Genomic DNA, 19,626 nt, shown 5'->3' on the forward strand with positions numbered 1-19,626 from the left:
AATATATGTATTGTATAGATTCTAAAAGTAACTTTTCCTGGGGCATTACAGTAGAACAGTAAAAAGTTATGGTACATTCCATATCAAAACAACAGAAACCCAGGAATAAAATTGTGCCAGTCCCATTTTGAGATTTAATCAATATTTTCATTTGTCCTTGTCCTCTAGCCTATGTTTCTAGATGCAGAGGTAACTTCGTTTTTCAGTTCCTTACCTTTCTATTACCATTTGGTTGTAAGTTAGATCTTTCCTAAAGCAAAAACACACAAACTAAAACAGAACTAACCAACTCTCAATTCCCAGTTCTACTCTGACTTCCACCAACTAAAACAGATACCATCTCAGCTTACTACTCATCCACTCTGTTGGTGAGTTGAGGCGGACAAGACTAGGATGTATGTTTGTACTTTTAAAATTTATTTTTGCACCTACTTCGGTTCACAAACAATTTGAAATGGCACACACACAAAGAGAATTATTCAAGGGACAATAAGGATAGGAAAATAATAAAGTCAGAGATTACAGTGTTTATATACACATATGACTATACATCTTTTGGTTTGGGGAAAGTTCAATAACAGGGCTAAATATATCCTATATGTCTGAGAATTTTTATGTATATGATTCTCAAACTCTGGGGTAAGATCAGCATGCTAGAGGGTAGGTGAAACCACAAGATAAACACTATGTGCCTTCCCAGAATATCAGTTTTTCTTGAATAATTGGAAGAATTTTTTTCCAGAAATTAAATGTAAATAATCATTTAAAAAGGAATGCAAACTTTCCATGTTTGTTAAGATAAAACAATCTCTGTTTCAGCTCTGCTCATGGGTACCCTATCCCCTACCCTAATGTTTCTATTTACTCTCCTAGATTACGAGTACTTGGGTAGAAAAATTTGAGAAGCCCTGGAACTTAGAGTGAGACTATGTGTGTATATGCATGAGTGTATACATGTATGATTCCTTTGCTTTTTTATGACTTTTATTTTTGAAGTAATTATAAATTCATAAGAAATTGTAAAACAATGTATAGGGAGGTCCCTCCAATCCTTCACGCAGCCTCCCCAATGGTAATATCTTGTGTAACTATAGTACATTAGCAAAACAAGGCAATTAACATTTGTACAGTCCCTTTTACAGACCTTTTCACCTGTTTTACAGGCATAGATGTGTATGTTTGTAGTTCTCTGCAATTTTATCACGTGTGTAGATTTATGTAGCTACCACCACAATCAAGATATAGAATTATTGTTGCATCACCTCAAGGCTCTCCTGTGCCACCCTTTTATAGCTATATGTGTGTGTCTAAGTGTTCCAACCCTAACTTTCAAACTTGAGATTTGCTCAAGTGACAAATTTCCCTGGCTCTCCTTTTTATGAATGTAATCCTTACCTGGGGAAAGAGTCTTCTGGGTTTTAAAAAGAGTTCTTTTGTCAAGGACTTGGCCTCCTAGTGTCTGCCACTAGCCAGTTTCCACTACTTTCTCTTTTACTCCCTTTACCTCTTTGTTTCCTACCTCTGGAGTCGTCTTCTTCCCTAGCTACATTCCAAAGGCAAAGAGAGAGCAATTATCTGTCCCTCCGAGAGACTAAGATAATGGAAAACCGGTATCAAAATTATAATTAAGGAATAACCTGAACATTTTGGTTCTCTTTGTATAGATCAGCAAATTATTGTAATAGTGTTTTATGTTTTAAAAAGTCAAAAGTTCATTGAATTTTGCATTTCATGTAATTTGAGTGAGTGTTAACATCTAATAGTTCTATCAGCAACCATAATCTCCTAGTGTTCAAAATAGCTTTTTTAATAAGACATAACTGTTTGTAAGCCCTTTAATGTTGGTAAATCCTTGTTAGTGGTTAAAATTAGATTTCTTTTCTAGCAGACTTTGTTATCGTAGGGGGTTAGTCTCAAAAATACATTCTCTCCATTTTAAAAACAGTATTACTATTTTATTCTTTGGGATATCTGGCATTTCACTGGTTTTGTTTTATGATCAAACCCCAAAACTTTCTCCTGCTGAATCTGTGGTAGCAAAATTCCCTCAAAGGTGTGGTTGTTCTCTGCAGAACATAATTGTGTATTTTAGGAAAAACATCCAGGAATTTTAGACACTATAACCTCCTATAAGAATTTGACATGAAGGGGTAGGTAGCCTAAGGTGAATTTAATGGAACTTTAGATCCAGTCACTTCAAATATGTAGCCAGAGTTCAGCTATTCCAGTAAAAGGGCTGTTAAGACTCTTAATAAAATTCACATAATATCGATTATATACAGTTGACCCTTGAACAACATGAGTTTGAACTGTGCAGTTCCACTTATACGTGGATTTTTTTTCAATAAATATAATCATCTCTTTGTATTTGCTTCTGTGGATTCAATCATCTGCATATTCAACCAACTGCAGATTGAAAATGATATTTTCATATACCATCTGCAGTTTCCCAGCTGCAGATCAAAAATACTGGTTTTGATCTATGGTTGGTGGAATTGGTGGATGCAAAGGGCCAATCGTAGTTAAGTTTTTGCGGAGTCAAAAGTTATATGGAGATTTTTGACTGCACTAGGGCTAACCTTTGTGTTGTTCAAGGCTCAACTGTATATTTGACTATAAAATCTATCAAAGCACTCATACAGAAAGTGAATTTGCTTTTTGGGATTTTGTTTGCTCTTGTTCTTGTTCATCCTTAGAAGCCATTATCACTTTCCTTTGGGTGTAGCATATTCAGTAGCAAGTGGGCTGACAGTGTTTCAGTAATTAGTTGCTTTGCTGACAATCATGGAAGGAATACCTTAAGTGATTTAATATTGGTCTTGCTTTTTAATCACCTCTCCTGACAACCCATTACTCAGAAGAGGTGCATGCCTCACTGAGGCTGTCTGAGCTAAAACAATCGTCTTTCTTTTTCCCCATTTCCAGGGAGCCTTTGCCTACATAGTCAATTATTTCATGTATGTCCTATGGGCTCTCCTGTTTGCCTTCCTTGCTGTATCTCTTGTCAGAGTGTTCGCGCCTTACGCCTGTGGCTCTGGAATCCCTGAGGTGAGTCTCTAAAGTGGCTTATAAATGTTAACAATAAATCCTTTTTGGTTAAAACCCTTCAAGATGTATTCCAGCACACATTGTAATATGAATGTTACACGGGATGCGATCCTGAGGCAATCTAGGGGTTTTTTAGGTCTTCACTAAGTCTCCTCTCAGCTGGGGTGCCCAGACGTTAAAGGGAGTTGATTCCTAGCCTCTTAGGGGTTCCTAGTAAGCCAGATCTCCCAAAACCTCCCAGGATAGATCACAAGATTCTGGCCTGAAAGTGTCATGATATTGTCAACTTTGTTAGAGCAGAAGAAATAAAACTATTTTGCTATATTTCCTACAATCTGATTTGGGCTAGAAAAGGGGTGATTAAAATCCCGTCGCTAACTATTTTTGGTTTTGATTACTTGACTGTGCCTGAAACCACTGAGATGTAAGGTTATCCAGATGGCCTTGCCCCTCTCCATTTCCCGACCAAGTCCTACTTACAAATTTTTCTGGCAGAGAATCAAGGCATTACCAGTTTATAAGGATAATACCTGCCCTTTCCACCATTCGTTCTCCATATACACATACTCTCATATTTAAAATGCTCTCTTGCCCAGTTATCACATGGCCAAAAAAAGAAAACTTAAAGAATATTTTTTCACTTTTTCGGACTCCTTGACTCCCTTCCAAACTGGGATCACTGTAGGTCAAGCATTTATGTGTCACTTGTTCAAAGGTATAGTTTCTATAATGAGGTTCAGATTATTGCTTCTTAGCCTGGTTTACTTGCTTGGTCTATATTCAATCTCTCTGTGTTTGACCTGCAGATAAAAACTATCTTGAGTGGTTTCATTATTAGGGGCTATTTGGGTAAGTGGACCCTCATTATCAAAACCATTACATTGGTGCTGGCAGTGTCATCTGGCTTGAGCCTGGGCAAAGAGGGCCCTCTGGTACATGTGGCTTGCTGCTGTGGGAACATCCTGTGCCATTGCTTCAACAAATACAGGAAGAATGAAGCCAAGCGCAGAGAGGTAATAACAAATGGCCTTAATAGTCTGTCCTTTTTTTTTAATGAGAGCTTAAATGGTACAGTCTTAAAAATGAAAACTTGAGGATTCTACCACTTCTAGGAATTTATCCTATAGACATCCTAGCATGTGTGTGCCCAAAGGTGTATGAGGATAGTCAGTACAGCATTTGTCAACATAGTAAAAAACTGAAACACTCACAATGTGCATCAACAGGGGACCAATTGAATAGACGATATTCTGTTCATACTGTAGAATACTGTGCAACTGTTACAGAGACGAAGATAGCCCTTTGTATACTGACATGGAAAGATGACTATAAAACAATGTTAGGTTTAGAAAACCAATTTCAGAATAATGTGTATGGTATGATTCAATTAATGTTTTTTAATGATGTATATATGTGCACCTAGAAAGATAATGTCTGGAAAGTGGTTTTACCCTAAACCATTAAAGATATCTACATCTGGTGAATGGGAAAGAATGGTGGTAGTGAAAGAAAAGGAAGGACTTAAACTTTTTATTATATATAATTCTGTACAAGTGTGTGCCATTTCTATTACAAAATAATTTAGAAAAACATAGAAGATTTTTAAAAAGAAGGTGTTTATTCTTATGAAAGAATACACATTCAGCATATCTTTCAGATGCCAGCTTTTTCATGTTTTTTTTCCTATCTGATTCCACCCCGAATTAATTTATCTCTGTATTGGATCTCTCTCTGCCTTAACCCTGCTAAATTAGTCCCACTGCAGCATGTCTGTAGTCATTTTCATGTTTTTGCTGTTGTTAATGAATATCATTTTGAAAGAACATTTTTAAAAGTATGTTCAAAGTCATTGGCTACTTCCATTCTATAATTAAGGATTTAAAAAAAATTGGTTCTTGCTCTATTTTCCTTGAATTACAAAGAAATCTCATACGGAATAGGTAAAGAATAAAGAATAAAGTCATTTCACCAGAAAGGATTTTCACAAAATTGGAACCTAGTGATTTATTTAGAAAATAAAGCCCTCCCCCTGCCCGAAATTAACCATAAAACTCCAGAAGGAAACTCAGAGATGTTAAAATTTCAAATATGGAATACATTTTGATAGTTCAAGGGGGAAAGTTCCTGGCCAAAGAGGAAGGATTGGAGGAGGGAGGGAGGGAGGAAGAGAGGGAAGGGAGAAGGGCGATGGGAAAGGGGAAACAAGAGATGAGAGATCTGAGTAGATTGTTTAGCTAGCTGTCAAGTGGTAGAGGAACATAAAGGCTGTATTAAATTGGTGAGGATGTTTATGGGAATAATGTACAACAGAAGCTAAATAATTAAAAAAAACATTTTAACTGTCAAGAGTGTAAAGTGCTAATTGTTGCTGGTTTTGCATGGGTAGAAGTCACTGAAACTATAGACTGGTGGTTACTTTAATTCCATAAAATTGGCATTTGTGTTCAGATAAGTCCTTATAAAATGAGAGGGGAGCTTGATCTTGGCTGTTTCTTTGTACAAATGTTAGATATTTCTCTAACTAGATTCATGAATTTTTGAATCTTTAGTTTACTTCTTATTGTTTTAGACTTTCCACTTATATTTTCCTGTCGATTAGCAGCAACTCTTTTGTGTCCCAGGGCCTTCTCAAAGTGGGCAGATGATTGAGAGTAAAATAGGGATTTGAGAAGGAAGAGCATAGACAGACTCCACTCTACAACATAAAATTAAAGCAAACTAGCCACTTCGATTCTTTCTTTTCCCACATAATTCATAATAAACATAGTCATTGAAATTCACCCTGTCAAGTTCTGTGTTGACTGTCCTCATGTTCTCAGATGAAAGCCAATAAAGCCATACATTTTGAAGTCCTCCCAGCTAGTACCAGAGATCTTCCTCTTTCCTCCCCTTCATTTTCCTGGGCCATCCTATACTCCCAGAGAAACCTGTCTACTTATTTTTCCAAGAGCCATTTTATTCTTTAAAAATTCTTAATTTTGTTCAATTTTCTCTTTGAAATATTTCTTTACTATCCCAAATCATATGTCACTCCACAGTAACCAGAATCCAATGAAAGGACTTTATCCTTCTATTAATTCTGATGTATTTGTTATGTTCTTCCTTACTCTCCTAGCCTTTTACCTTGCCTCACCTAAATATACTTAGGTCTCTCTTCCCTTTAAAATCTATTTCCAACCTTGCTTCTAGTTGCCTCCCTAATTCTGTTTCTATAGGTCACTAGGCATGGGTTAGGGCACATAGTACAGGAAAGCCTGTGTATCTATCGTATGAATATTTGTAGCTCCTGAATAGCTGTGAGCCAATTGTGACTTCAGTTTTGTATCATTAAAGCCTTCCTTGAAAATCTCATTTAAAAAGCATTCCTTTACAAAGAAAGTACTATGTAAATACATCACTGTAAGTACATGTAGGTGGTGAATACATCTACGAACTCAAATTCAAGTTACTGAGTTGGAAGTTTTGGGGAGGGGAGCATAATTTGGAATAAATCACATACTTAAGTTAATTACAAAGGAAAGCCCTCTGCTTGTTCAGGCATGTGAACCATATGTTCAAAATCCAGCATACAATGTTCGCTCTCAAAGTAAATATAAATTGAACTTCATTTTTTATAAACTGGATATGGAACATGTAAAGTTTTTTTTTAATGTTTCAGTAATCACTAACATTCTTTTTAAAACTGTGATTGAAGGTGGAAAAGTAGCATTATTCTATGACTAATTTTGAGTTTTGGGTTGTAGGTCTTGTCAGCTGCAGCAGCAGCTGGTGTATCTGTCGCCTTTGGGGCACCTATTGGCGGAGTATTATTCAGCCTGGAAGAGGTAACTACTTTTAACTGTAGCATGTACATGGTTTTTGTGTCAGGAATCCTAGCCAGTATTTATCAAAATGCTCTGTGCAACTCAGTGCTTTACCATGTAACCAGAGGTCTCTGGGCAGTTTTCATTCTCGACTATTAATTCCTGCAGTACGAACTTTTCACCTGAAACAGTTTCTGTGTGTTGACTGAATTTGCATCTCACCTCTCTTGTAGGTCAGCTACTATTTTCCCCTCAAAACTTTGTGGCGTTCGTTCTTTGCTGCCTTGGTGGCAGCATTTACTCTACGTTCCATCAATCCTTTTGGGAACAGCCGCCTGGTTCTATTTTACGTTGAGTTTCACACCCCATGGCATCTCTTTGAGCTTGTGCCATTCATTCTGCTGGGCATATTTGGTGGCCTGTGGGGAGCGTTGTTTATCCGCACAAACATTGCCTGGTGTCGGAAGCGTAAGACCACCCAGTTGGGCAAGTATCCTGTCATTGAGGTACTCATCGTGACAGCCATCACTGCCATCCTGGCTTTCCCCAATGAATACACCCGAATGAGCACAAGTGAGCTCATTTCTGAGCTGTTTAATGACTGTGGCCTTCTAGACTCTTCCAAACTCTGTGATTATGAAAACCGTTTCAACACGAGCAAAGGGGATGAACTGCCTGACAGACCGGCTGGTGCGGGAGTCTACAGTGCCATGTGGCAGCTAGCCTTGACGCTTGTAATGAAAATTGTCATTACTATATTCACCTTTGGCATGAAGGTGAGGAGATTCTTTTGGTACTTGGTGGATGTATGTTTGGCTGTGGGTTTGGAGGGCAAAGCCAAGATATTATACAATCCTCATAGCTCATGTGGCACTTCCAACTTGATCCAATGGTATTCCTCAACCCTCAAAGCCTGTTTTATCCCACATGCCCTCATAACTTCTTAGACAATTTTACATCTATCTAAAATTGTCCAAGCTTAGTTTTAGGGCAAATGCAAACCTCAGTGCTGAGATTTTAAGCAGAAATGTTGTCTTTTTTCTGTGGAAAACATTTTGCCCCTCAAAAAGGATGGTGAGGTATTTATTCCAGTGCATTGCATATTTAAAAAAAAATCTGATCAGCACAATGTTGGTCCTTATAGGCTAGCTTTAGAGTTTACCAAATAAAGCAAAAATATTAGGTTGAACCAAATGAGTTTGCCAGTATTTAACTGTTTTGACCACTAAAATGGCAATTTCATATGGTTTAACCTAATGTATAGCTAAATGTAGTTTTTACAGTTAGTATCAGTGTTCAGTTATGAATAACTTCACAGATGATTCTAAATTAACATTTAAACTGCCAAAAGCAGACATTAGGCCAGTATGTTTTACTTTCAGTACCCATTACCCTTATGTTTCAAAGGAAACCAGAAAAAGAAATTTTGTTAAGGTATTTTCCTCGTCCTTTGTAGGTTTTTATTTGTGCTTTTTCTTTAGCACCCCACTACCAAGTTATTTCCCTATATTCTCTGGGGAAATGGATAGTCAAACCAGGGAACTAGAGACAGCAACTCAGTTTAGGCAGTAATATAATCTCTGAGATGATATCATCAATATCATCTATTCCTCTCAACAGCCTGGAAAGTTTTGCAGTGCTTATTGAGTTCATTTTCAAATTCATTTGAAGTGAATTTTCAGACCATCAGACTCATCCAGATTCAAATGTATTCCACAAATCAAACACAAGCTATTTAAAAATAATCTGTTGTTTTCATTATTCTTGTGATCATTTTCTTCTCTAGTTCTGAAAATTAAGAATTCACTATAGTATTCTAGGAGTCAAAAAAGAGCAGGGAGATAAATAAAGATTCCCTTTCTGTATAATTATGCAACCACAGTCACTACCTCATTTAAAAACTTTAATCATTTAATCTTTCTTTATTTCCAAAATAAACTGAAACCTCATGTGCCATCCTTTTTGTGTGAGCAATGGGTTAGGATTCAATACGTGAGAGTGGTTACAAGCATTACATTTAAACCCCACCACCATTATGTACTAAATCTTAGCCTTATGTGAGTTACTTAACCTCTCTGAACTTCAGATTCTTTGTGATTTGGGAATAAAAGTTCCTACCTCTTAAAATCTTGCCTTAGAGCATCCAGCATAGAGCATAGTAGATAGTCAATAAAGGATATTTATTGTTGATAAGAATTCAAAATTGGGAAAAATGCCTGCATATATGAGAAACTCCATTTATTTTCCTTTTTCTTTGGGAAAGGCTTAATTTCTGCCTCCAGTTCTGTGTTGATCTAGAGAGTTCAGGCTCTAGCCTGATGGACCCCGAATGAGGGTAAACTTCTTTGCAGTCATACTTGCCTGCACATCCCAGAGAACCTCTCTAGTCTCTGTAGTGTTACACAAATCTTTATAGCCACTTGCTAGCATAGTGCATAGTTACATCCTCTAGTCCTTCCACATTCCAGGCAATCTCATCATTTCTCACTAACCATCTATTGCTTTCTCTTTGCAGATCCCTTCTGGCCTCTTTATTCCTAGCATGGCTGTTGGTGCTATAGCAGGTCGACTTTTAGGAGTAGGAATGGAACAGCTGGCTTATTACCACCATGACTGGGCCATCTTCAATAGCTGGTGTAGCCAAGGAGCTGATTGCATCACCCCTGGCCTTTATGCGATGGTTGGGGCTGCAGCCTGCTTAGGTGAGTAGTGTATGCATTGATTTCAAAGAAGTTGCTACCCTGTTGACATAATAAAGATGAGTGATATTAAACAAAATTGAAATTTTCTTTTTAAGTGACCATCTGTTTCCTGTTGGGTTTGTCGTTTTTTTCAAGTGTTTTAAGAAAGCATTCTTTACCATATGTCTACATTCCTTCCCTTTGAGAGTAATTCTATTCTCAAATTCTATCATACTGAGGAAATCATTAGGAATTTAGACAAGAATGTTCATCATGGTATTATTTATAGTAGCAAAAAGTCTGAATCAACCTAAATGTGTACAGTAAGGGACTAGTTAAATAAATTATGGTACATCCATATAATGTTATACTATTTATTTAACACTGTACTTAAAGATGTTAGATATAATGGTGTTAAATAAATTTGTGATGATACATAAAACATTCCCAACGTAAAGTGTGTGGTGGGGGGAGCACGTGGAGGAATTAAACATATAATATGACCTGAACTATGTAAAAACATATATTTTTGCATAGTAAACATCTTGAAAAAGTCATTCGAATTTTTTTTTTACTCTGCTTGTTTCTAGATAGTGAGCTTGTAGATAATGACTCTCTTATATACTTTTTTCCTCTGAATTTTCCACAGTGGGCCTGCATATCCCAGAGAACGTCTAGTCTCTGTAGTGTTACACAAATTGTGACTATCTTCTGCAATTACTTTTATAATTTGGGGGGGGGGGTGGTGACAGATAAAACAAAAAGAAGAATCAAGAAAACATCTTGTACTTTTGTAGATGCAATTTTGAGAAATCTTACTTGTGCCCATTATAAACTTCCTTTAATTCATTGCTGGGGTCTGTGCAGTTTATAGATGAGACCTCCTTTTGGCAATATTTCTGGTAAGTAAGCTTTTCCTGAATGGGACCTGTAACAGGCTGATAATTGTAATGAATCCTCTACACTTCCTACTTTCAGTAGCCTGTGTCTGTTTCTTTGCAGGTGGGGTAACTCGGATGACTGTTTCTCTTGTTGTCATAATGTTTGAACTAACTGGTGGCTTGGAATACATTGTACCTCTGATGGCTGCAGCAATGACTAGCAAGTGGGTGGCAGATGCTCTTGGGCGGGAGGGCATCTATGATGCCCACATCCGTCTCAACGGATACCCCTTTCTTGAAGCCAAAGAAGAGTTTGCTCATAAGACCCTGGCAATGGATGTGATGAAACCCCGGAGAAATGATCCTTTGTTGACTGTCCTTACTCAGGACAGTATGACTGTAGAAGATGTAGAGACCGTAATCAGTGAAACCACTTACAGTGGCTTCCCAGTAGTGGTGTCCCGGGAGTCCCAAAGACTTGTGGGTTTTGTCCTCCGAAGAGATCTCATTATTTCAATTGGTAAGGATTTCAGAAAATGGATAATGGAATCCACTATGGGAATAATATTTATGAAATGGAAGAAGATGGAGGGAAGAGGGGACTAGTTAGGGGCCAGAAGTATAGATATAGCACTGCCATTTTCAACTTTTATTTTTTTGTCTTTTCAAAAAGAAAATGCTCGGAAAAAACAAGATGGAGTTGTGAGCACATCCATCATTTATTTTACTGAGCATTCTCCTCCAATGCCTCCATACACTCCACCTACCCTAAAGCTTCGGAACATCCTGGATCTCAGCCCCTTCACTGTGACTGACCTTACCCCCATGGAGATTGTTGTGGATATCTTCCGCAAGCTGGGACTGCGGCAGTGCCTGGTGACACACAATGGGTGAGAGCTCTTTTGTGAAGGCACATTGGATTGTGGGAGAAAGACTGTAGAGGGATAAAGAAGAACTTAATTCTAACGAATATTAGTAGTACTTATCGGCCTTTTTGAAGCTCTGAGATGAAGACAAATGTGTTTCTTTTATCATCATAACTAATAGAAAAGGAGTGGGGCAGAAAGTGAGTTTAAGAGATGTGAACTGCTGGTTGCACATTATAAATAACTCAGTTCCTCTCCCAAAAAAGAAACATCTGTGTTCTTACGAATTGGCAACACTGAAATTAAAACGGTATTAAGTAGTATGTGTATTGAATTCGGTCTTTATAATGCCTTCATTATTATTATTTGAGAATGAGAAAACCAAGCTTCTATGTGATTTAAAAAGCCCTTTACACAAGTGCTGCCAGTTAATATATAGCAGAAACATGCTTTAAACACAAGTCTTCTGACTCCCAAGGCCTAGGCTCGTTCTTTCTGGGATATTTCTTATCCAGTAAAGGAAGCCCAGCTTCCTTTACTGGATAAGGGAAGTTGAGAAGGGTGTATTTTTTTTCTGAACTGGCATGTTAATCCAACAATTACATAAGAATTTCACCCTCTAAAATTTGTAAATGGTGTAACAGATGTTTTGTAGGATTTAAATAAGGAAGGGGACTTTCCTTAACTGATTTATTCAACATTTACTGAATTCCTACTTCATATAAGAAGGTATTCCACTAGACCCCAGGGACATACAAAAATGAATAAACCCTTCTCTGCCCTCAAGGAGTATGCAGTGTTATAGGGAAGCTAAGAACATACAAATGTGTATAGCACAACAGCAAACAAGACAAGTGAACAAAACATGTTGTTGCTGGGAGGAGGGTACAGTTATAGCTGTCTTGTAGGAACAGGGAAGATATTCTGGAAGAGGGACATTTGAACTGGGTTGCAAAAGTTAAGTCAAATTCATATTGTCTTGTTTTGTCTTTTAGGCGATTGCTTGGAATTATTACCAAGAAGGATGTGTTAAAACACATAGCACAGATGGCAAACCAAGATCCTGATTCCATTCTCTTCAACTAGAATCCTAGAATCACAGGGTTGTGCTGGATACAAAACAGTAAGGACATTGCAGACTGTGGGTACATTTTATTAACTGGGTACTCAAAAACACATTTCCCATATTTGGATGGTGAAGTTATATTAGTGTGTTGTCTCTTTCCTATAAGTTAACCAGTTGCACTACATAATAATCTCCGGAAATTGATCTTCTGTTTAGAAGAAAATGCAGTTAGGCTTCTGTGATATTGTATTAGAAAGATTTCATGAAAGAGTAAGCAAGATTATTATGGTTTAATTCTTTTTTAAAAGATTTTTTTAAGTTAAAATATAATTGTTAACCAATATGCAATCACTGAAAACTATGCAAGAAAAATTCCAACCGTCCTGACTGATAGCCTGCAGGAAACTCATGAAAGTCACTTTTTTTTGGACTCTTAACTGTCATTGGTGGAAGATGAAGTGTAAACTAAGGAGCTTTGCTTTTCCAACCACAGAAAAGAAAGCCAGAAGGAAAATATTAATGGCATTTTCCAGACTGTGAAAATTCAGTTCAGATGTTATCTTGTTCCTGTTACAATATTTAGCATTATTAGTTTGTGTGTATGTGTATGTTAATTTTAATACCTGATTATAAGACAATGCTGCTTTTGGTTAAACTCCTCTAAACAAATTTAGAGAGGTTGATTTTATAGCTTGCTTGTTCCTGGTACTCTTTTGAAGTGCACAAAGATAAGTTACAGAGCTTTCTCCTTGTCTGCAGGAAGGATAGTTTTCCAGGTGGTATTTGTTAGCTAGTAGACAAGGACTCTGCCATGGATTTGTTAAGGAATAATTTCTCCAGCTTCCTCAAAATGAATGATTAGTGAAGTTCTAAGCAAAGTCAATGACTATGAATTTCACATTTTGTGAGGTCCCAGCTAATCCTCTTACCCAGATGCCACCTCCATGAGTGATGGTGCTTTAGGCTTCTGGAATATGTAAGAATAGTAAAGGGAACCAAGTCTAGACTGCATACTGGTAAACCAGGGAAGATTCCAAGCTGTATATGCATTCTCACGCATTCCTTTATAAAGACCACCAGTACTAAAATAACTGGACACTCATGCCTCCTGCCAGTGATAAGTACATAAAACAGGCCAGTGTTGTCCCGTGAACATGAATTTAGGCTCAGGTTACTTTCAGTAATATTCAACATTGGAACAGGATAGGCAGCTGTGACTCCCTTGTGGCTCCTTAGAGTTCTAACGATGCCAGACCATCCTAAGACCCCGGGGTATGGACAAGGCCTGGTGATACCAAAGGTGCTTGTATCCAGTTGAAAAGATGCCTGCCTCAATTTCCTACCACATTAACTGCAGTGGAAAACATCAGAGTCTAGGGACACCTGGTGAAATTACAGAGCCACCACCATCATTCCAACCACTGTTTCATTTTCTAGTTTTATCCATGTGTAGTTGTTCCCTCTGCATTCTTTGTTCCTTCCCACTCTTCTGTCTCTAGTCCTCTCTTTTGGATTGAGCACTCTGCCTGGTTAATCATTCCTATTACAAAAAATAACTCCCAGGGCTAGTTAAATTATAAACCAAGCCCCAGTAATCCTATGGCATGTGGACCAGAGGTAACACACAGCCATTTGCTTTGCTCTGTAACTCAGTTGCTGTTGCTATGCCTCAATTTACACACTCATGCCCACAGCAGTGAGGCAACTGCCAGGGATGAGACTTCAGCCTTTCCCATTTTACAAGTCTATTCCCAGCACTTCCCTCCATCCTTCTGGCCTAGAATCAGCAGTCACTCAGCATATCCTCCCTAACCCTCCACCTTCCCCCCCAAACACCTCAGTGTACCTTATTTTAAAATTTGCCCCTCCCCAAACACCTCAGTGTACCTTATTTTAAAAGTTGCTGATTCTGGATTCTAGGAGGTTTTACCCCTAGTTCTTATCTTTCCAAAATCTGAAATTCTTTTGTTGCCCACAGCTGGGCAGCCAAGACTTATTTTAACTTTTATCTTTAAAATACCAAGGCAGTCACCAGAGTTTCTCCTTTTAAGTATATCATTCTAGGATTTTAATGAAAGAGGAAAAAAATCTGTCTTATTTTATATGATAGCCATGACTCACTTACTGTATATCTTTTGTCCCTTCCATGCCACTGATTCCCTCACATGAGATGTGGCTATTTTGCCTGACCACCCCTGTATATTGTCTAGAAATCAAAGTTCTCATCTGTACATTTCTGGTTCACTACCTATATTTCTTATTATCTATCCAACTAAAGTTTGAAAAACAGGAAATTTAGTATTTATGGTATTCAATGACAGTGAAAGATTTGGTTGCATTTCATAATGCAGCAGCAATATGGAGAGTGTCTAAGTTTGCCTTTGTGTTTCTTCTAGGCTCCGTTTTTTATTTTAGACAGATGAGCCAGTGTTAAGGTGCTACTTCAGAGAATAAATTCAAGAAATCAGATAACACTGTGCCAAGGTATACTTTCTAGATGTTAAGCACCAATTGATCCTCCAGAGAATAATATCCCTTTGATACCTCAGTCCTGATAAATCTCATTTATTAACCTCAGCTTCTCAGGAATTCTTTAACGCATATGCTAGAAGTAACTGTAGTGTATGGCATCCATTATATATCTACTACAATGGTTTGGCTCAGAGCTTGGCTAATTGTGGCTAGAGTTCCCTGCTAGACTGCTAGCTCAGCACCTTAACACTCAGTTTCTTGTCTTGAGGCAAAGGAAAATGTTCTTTCTGACACTGCCAATTCAGCAGTTGGACATACTTAACCAACAAATGAGGCCAATGTTAAAAAGGTTTGTCAGTAGTCTCAAATGGCCACATACCTCGATGGAAAAAGACTAAATAATGTATGCTTTAAAAATGAATATGAATTGAGACTGGTTTATTTTGGTATTAAAAAAAGAAAATTCCCTTGTGCCTGACACAAGGGAAGGATTACAAAAGAATTCCAATAAGTACTTTGAGAGAGGATTTTCCAAGAAAAAAAATCTGGTAGACATCCAACCATGAAAGGAGTGAGAGTGTATAGATTTGTAGAAGGTATGCTATATTTTGAAGATCTCCAGATCTTCAATGTAATGAATTAAAGAAGCCGAAGCAATTAATGGATGATTAGTTATACCATTAAAGGGAAGAAGCAGGGGACTGAAAATGCAAAATAATGGCCATTTTTAAGATCATTTGCATTTAGATGTTTGTTCAGATGTTCTCCTCTTTTCTGGCTCTGAATTCCTTCTGGCTCATCCCAGCTATGGAGCAGAAGTGGTATAGTCCACAGAACAGATATCCTCTGGTGGATAATCTGACATTGATGATACTTTGGATTTGCCAGCTGGCAGAGCAAACGATTAACTTGCTGATTTGAACTGCAATGCAGTTCAATTGTTCTGGCACCAGAGGCTGAATATGAACCCTTTACAGGAAGAGCAGAGCACAATATAAATTTTTCTAGCTAGCTTTCAATTATATTTGGAAATGAGAATGATAAAATAGTAGAGACAGTGTGGTTTAATTCTCAGTCATGTTATGGACCTGTTCAGGAGTAGGGGGAGCAAATGTGTTTCTAAAAACTTAGGATGCAGTAGAGTCCATCATAGAATGTAATCATTGCTGTATGTTTTAAGTATTTAAATCACCTATCCTGGTTGGGTCTTGATCTTGGTTTGTTTTGTTATGCTATGAAAAGAAATGTATACTTGTTTCTCCACAGTATCTTTGATTTTTGGGTTGTTTAAAAAACAAATCACAAAGAGTGCAGTTTTTAAAGTTGGTTTTAACAATGGTAGTGAAGACAGTATTGAGCATTTGAAACAGCCAGTGTGTTATATTAACCAAGTACTTGCGGACAACTGACCACATTGTACTGAGAAGAATTAGTTTACCTACACTGGATCAGAGCCAAGTACAGACCATCCACCAGTTCAGAGAAAGCAGGAGAGCATCTTTCATGGAAGCGCATAGAGTGAAGCTCTTGAAAACCCTGAAAAAATTAGGAATTTAGAAAATAAATGGGAGGTAGAATTTTGATTCCGTTTTTTAAAAAATAGATGTCTATATATGTGCTCTGAATTTAAGTATCCTAAAATCTTAATTTGTTTTAAAGCACCTCTGCGATTGCCTAGATTCCCTTTGGAGGAGAGGGATTGGAGAGTTGTGGCAGTGGAAAAGCCCTAGTAAGAAAATATATGAGTTCATGTAAGATGGTGGAAGGAAGGCCAGCCATACATCCTAGCATTTATAAACTTCTTGATTATGTGCCTCAAGGGAAGAAAAAAGTCAAATAGTTTCCCAAATACTAGGCTTTCCAAGTAAAAACATTTGGCTGGAGTGAGTCTGCTTTTATGGAGAGGGCTGACCCAAGACAAGGCATCTACAAATGAAGGAGGGCAGCCACTACTGCATTAACTGAATGTTAAGCTTTAGGTAGATTGTCTTGAATTTTGATAGAAAAATATTTTTAAATCTGTATGTTTTGCTTCCCTAATATGTACTTACTATATATTAGAAAGAAAAAAAGTGAGGGTTTCTCAGATCAGAGCTCAAGGAACTGTGTGAATTTGGCATGAAATTGGTGTAGTGGACCTGTGGTGACCACTCTACTTTGTTTGCTCTGCCTCAATTTTGGTTGTTTGCTCCAAGAAGAGAAGTTCTTGGAATAGTAGGTGTTAGCAACCTCAAGCTATTCCCCAAATATTTGCTGGCCATAGTCCCATTTCTAAACATCTGGATCTGGGCAAAGTTTTGAAGTGATGTAGGGAACAAGATTTCTTTTTCCACTGTGTAGTCTGACTTTGCCAAATCACCCAAGAAAGAAATAAAGTATATGATGTGTGGAGTTTGTGTTTCTTGGAGGGGACCTATTGAGTCACCCAGCCCAATCTCACAGTCATAAATCCCTACCTCTAAGTTCCTGCCAAAGGGTCTTCAGCCTCTGTGTGCACACTCATTGAATGAATATCTTGCCTAAAGAAAGGCACGTGACGGTATAAAAATATGAGGGTTTTAAAAAATGGTCTCTGCCTTTCCTCTCTCCTTTTGCCCCACCCTCCTTCCCTCTCTCTTTTACTTTCTGTCTTGCTTTTTCTCTCCTCCCTCCCCATGCCCTAAATTCATTTTTTTCTCAATTGTTAAAAGCATAATTATTGAATGTGGACCTTGGGGAAGGGAGAAGTTTATTCTGAAAATGGAGAATGGAAGATAATTCTGAGTTGATGGGGCCACCAGGACTTTGCTACACTGTAGAGGCGAAAGCCAGTGGTATTTGTTGGGAGCGTCAAGGGCTTTAGCATCTCAAGGCAGATATATGAAATATTCATTGCTAAACCTTATTATTATCTACCAGGCCAAATCTGTTGAAAGTCAGAGGCAGTCTAGGATTTGGTGAGTGAAATGCCATCTGGCAAAAAGGGGATAAGGGAGTGGCCTGAAATGGTTTTATCAGGACGGGCATCATCAGCCTCATTATTATATTGAGTGTACCTCAAAGTGTATGGTAATTCAAGAGTGTTCCTTTTTCCTCCTCCATTTTATTCCTTCTTCCTCCTTTCTTTTCTATTGTCCTGTCTTTTTACTACTCAGCTTTTAGTATTTACTTTTTTATTATATATTTGGTCCTTTGGGACTATGTGATGATTAAGAATTAATTTCATTCTAGGTAACAAATGATGTGTTTAATATTTCGTTCATTTAAACTGTCTTTTGAAGCTATGCTGCTAACCAGGTACAGGCTAGAAAAGAGTTGGGCCTGATAGACAGCACCTAGTCATGTCACTTAAGGATGACATTGATGTCATGATTGCGACTCTTCTTCTTTTGACCAAGGCCAGCATCCTGCTTTTACCTCTGTCCATTCATTTCTCGCTATAGGAAAAATACTCCCCTTTGGGTGAGCCAATGAGGCCAAGAGGGATCAGAGGGTTCTAGACCATGGACCACTGTATGAATATCTCTGTAATAAGCTCATTTGTAGTGTCGGCTCCAACTGCAGTGGCCAAAGAAAACCTGTCTGACTCGATGTTTTAGTTCCTGAGAGTGGCAAAAGTTCAGCTGAAGTTAATGCATAGATATCAACTAGGCATATAGAAACTAGCATCAACCAAAGCTAATTTAGCCTGAGTTTCCCCAGGAAGCTTGGTGCTGAGCTGTTCAGAGCAATTATTTATCTGAGTGTTACTAACCCTTTAGTCACACCTTCTTAACTTTATTCTAATGTTTAGAGATGTTGGTTCCCATTCATAGGCACAGCCTGTACCAAAGCTGTGGGTCACTGCTCACTTCATTCTGCTCCTTGGTCATGCATAGCAACAGTCTAAAAAGGAAGACATGGGCTGGGAAGTTAGGAGACCTGGTTTCTGTTCCCTATGCTTCTACTAATTAGCCTCGAGATCTTAACCACTCTGTGCCTCAGTGTTCCCATCTGCAAAATGGGGATAGTGTTAATTGCCCTACCTACCTCACAGGGTTGTTGTGAGGATAAATCGAGACAATGAATGGAAAGTACTTTGACAAGTAAGTGCTATGCAAATTGTAAGAAATGGAAACAATCATGTTAAAGGCAATGGAATGGACATTGGCATAAGGGTTAATGGGATTGTCCAGCCCTTTCTCTGTGTGGCTTAAACCCAGGTTGCCATTGCTTTATACATTTTCACTTAGCACATATTTGTAATTATGCATGTAATAAAGCACAGCCTTATTCAACCTGGTGTCTGGTGTGTTTCTGAGGACCCTCAATTTTGTAGCTGTTGATTTCTGATCATAAAATAAGGGAGCCAGGATGTGGGGGTTTGGGGAGGATAGTGTAACAGGCAACTACATACTCATACACGCAAGCTCACTTATTAAAAAAGATTTATTAAATACCTAAGTATTTTTACATTTACAGATTCATTAATAATTTTGACCATAAGGAGACAAATAAGGGGAAGCTTGTGTTTTCTGAGAGATTCCAGATACCTCATTTATTATGACTACTTAAATGTCCCTGTATTGTACATTGGTGATACTTTCCTGATGGCATGAGAATTAACTAGGAGCTGTAGTTTTTCCTCTCTTTTTGAGCCTTTAATGGTGTAAGATTATGGGCTTTGAGAGGGCTCTTGACTAAAGTCACTTCTTACAAGGAGTAGGATAGGTGATTGAAATGTTTCTCCAATGAATAGTAGGGTTAATACTACCATCTTTATGGTGTGTTGGGATTAAAACGTCTTCTGTGGGGAACCCTCTGAAGTAACCAGAAGTGTGGGTTCACACC

General features: G+C 37.9%; 1 protein-coding gene across 3 annotated transcripts in view; it reads left to right on the forward strand.

Moving 5' to 3' along the window:
- CLCN5 (chloride voltage-gated channel 5) overlaps window positions 1-19,073 on the forward strand; it is a 152,914-nt gene extending 133,841 nt beyond the window's left edge. For all 3 annotated transcript variants that reach the window (XM_016153274.2, XM_016153276.2, XM_016153277.2), the window contains 8 exons: window positions 2,926-3,048; window positions 3,855-4,061; window positions 6,792-6,872; window positions 7,085-7,627; window positions 9,367-9,553; window positions 10,535-10,933; window positions 11,087-11,303; window positions 12,275-19,073. In XM_016153274.2, the coding sequence (XP_016008760.1) occupies window positions 2,926-3,048; window positions 3,855-4,061; window positions 6,792-6,872; window positions 7,085-7,627; window positions 9,367-9,553; window positions 10,535-10,933; window positions 11,087-11,303; window positions 12,275-12,365 (1,848 nt within the window). In that variant the 3' untranslated portion in view covers window positions 12,366-19,073. The remainder of the gene's footprint in view (window positions 1-2,925; window positions 3,049-3,854; window positions 4,062-6,791; window positions 6,873-7,084; window positions 7,628-9,366; window positions 9,554-10,534; window positions 10,934-11,086; window positions 11,304-12,274) is intronic.
- The last annotated feature ends 553 nt before the right edge of the window (window positions 19,074-19,626 follow it).

This window comes from Rousettus aegyptiacus, unplaced genomic scaffold, assembly GCF_014176215.1.
Source record: "Rousettus aegyptiacus isolate mRouAeg1 unplaced genomic scaffold, mRouAeg1.p scaffold_m13_p_9, whole genome shotgun sequence".
Lineage (NCBI taxonomy): Eukaryota > Metazoa > Chordata > Mammalia > Chiroptera > Pteropodidae > Rousettus > Rousettus aegyptiacus.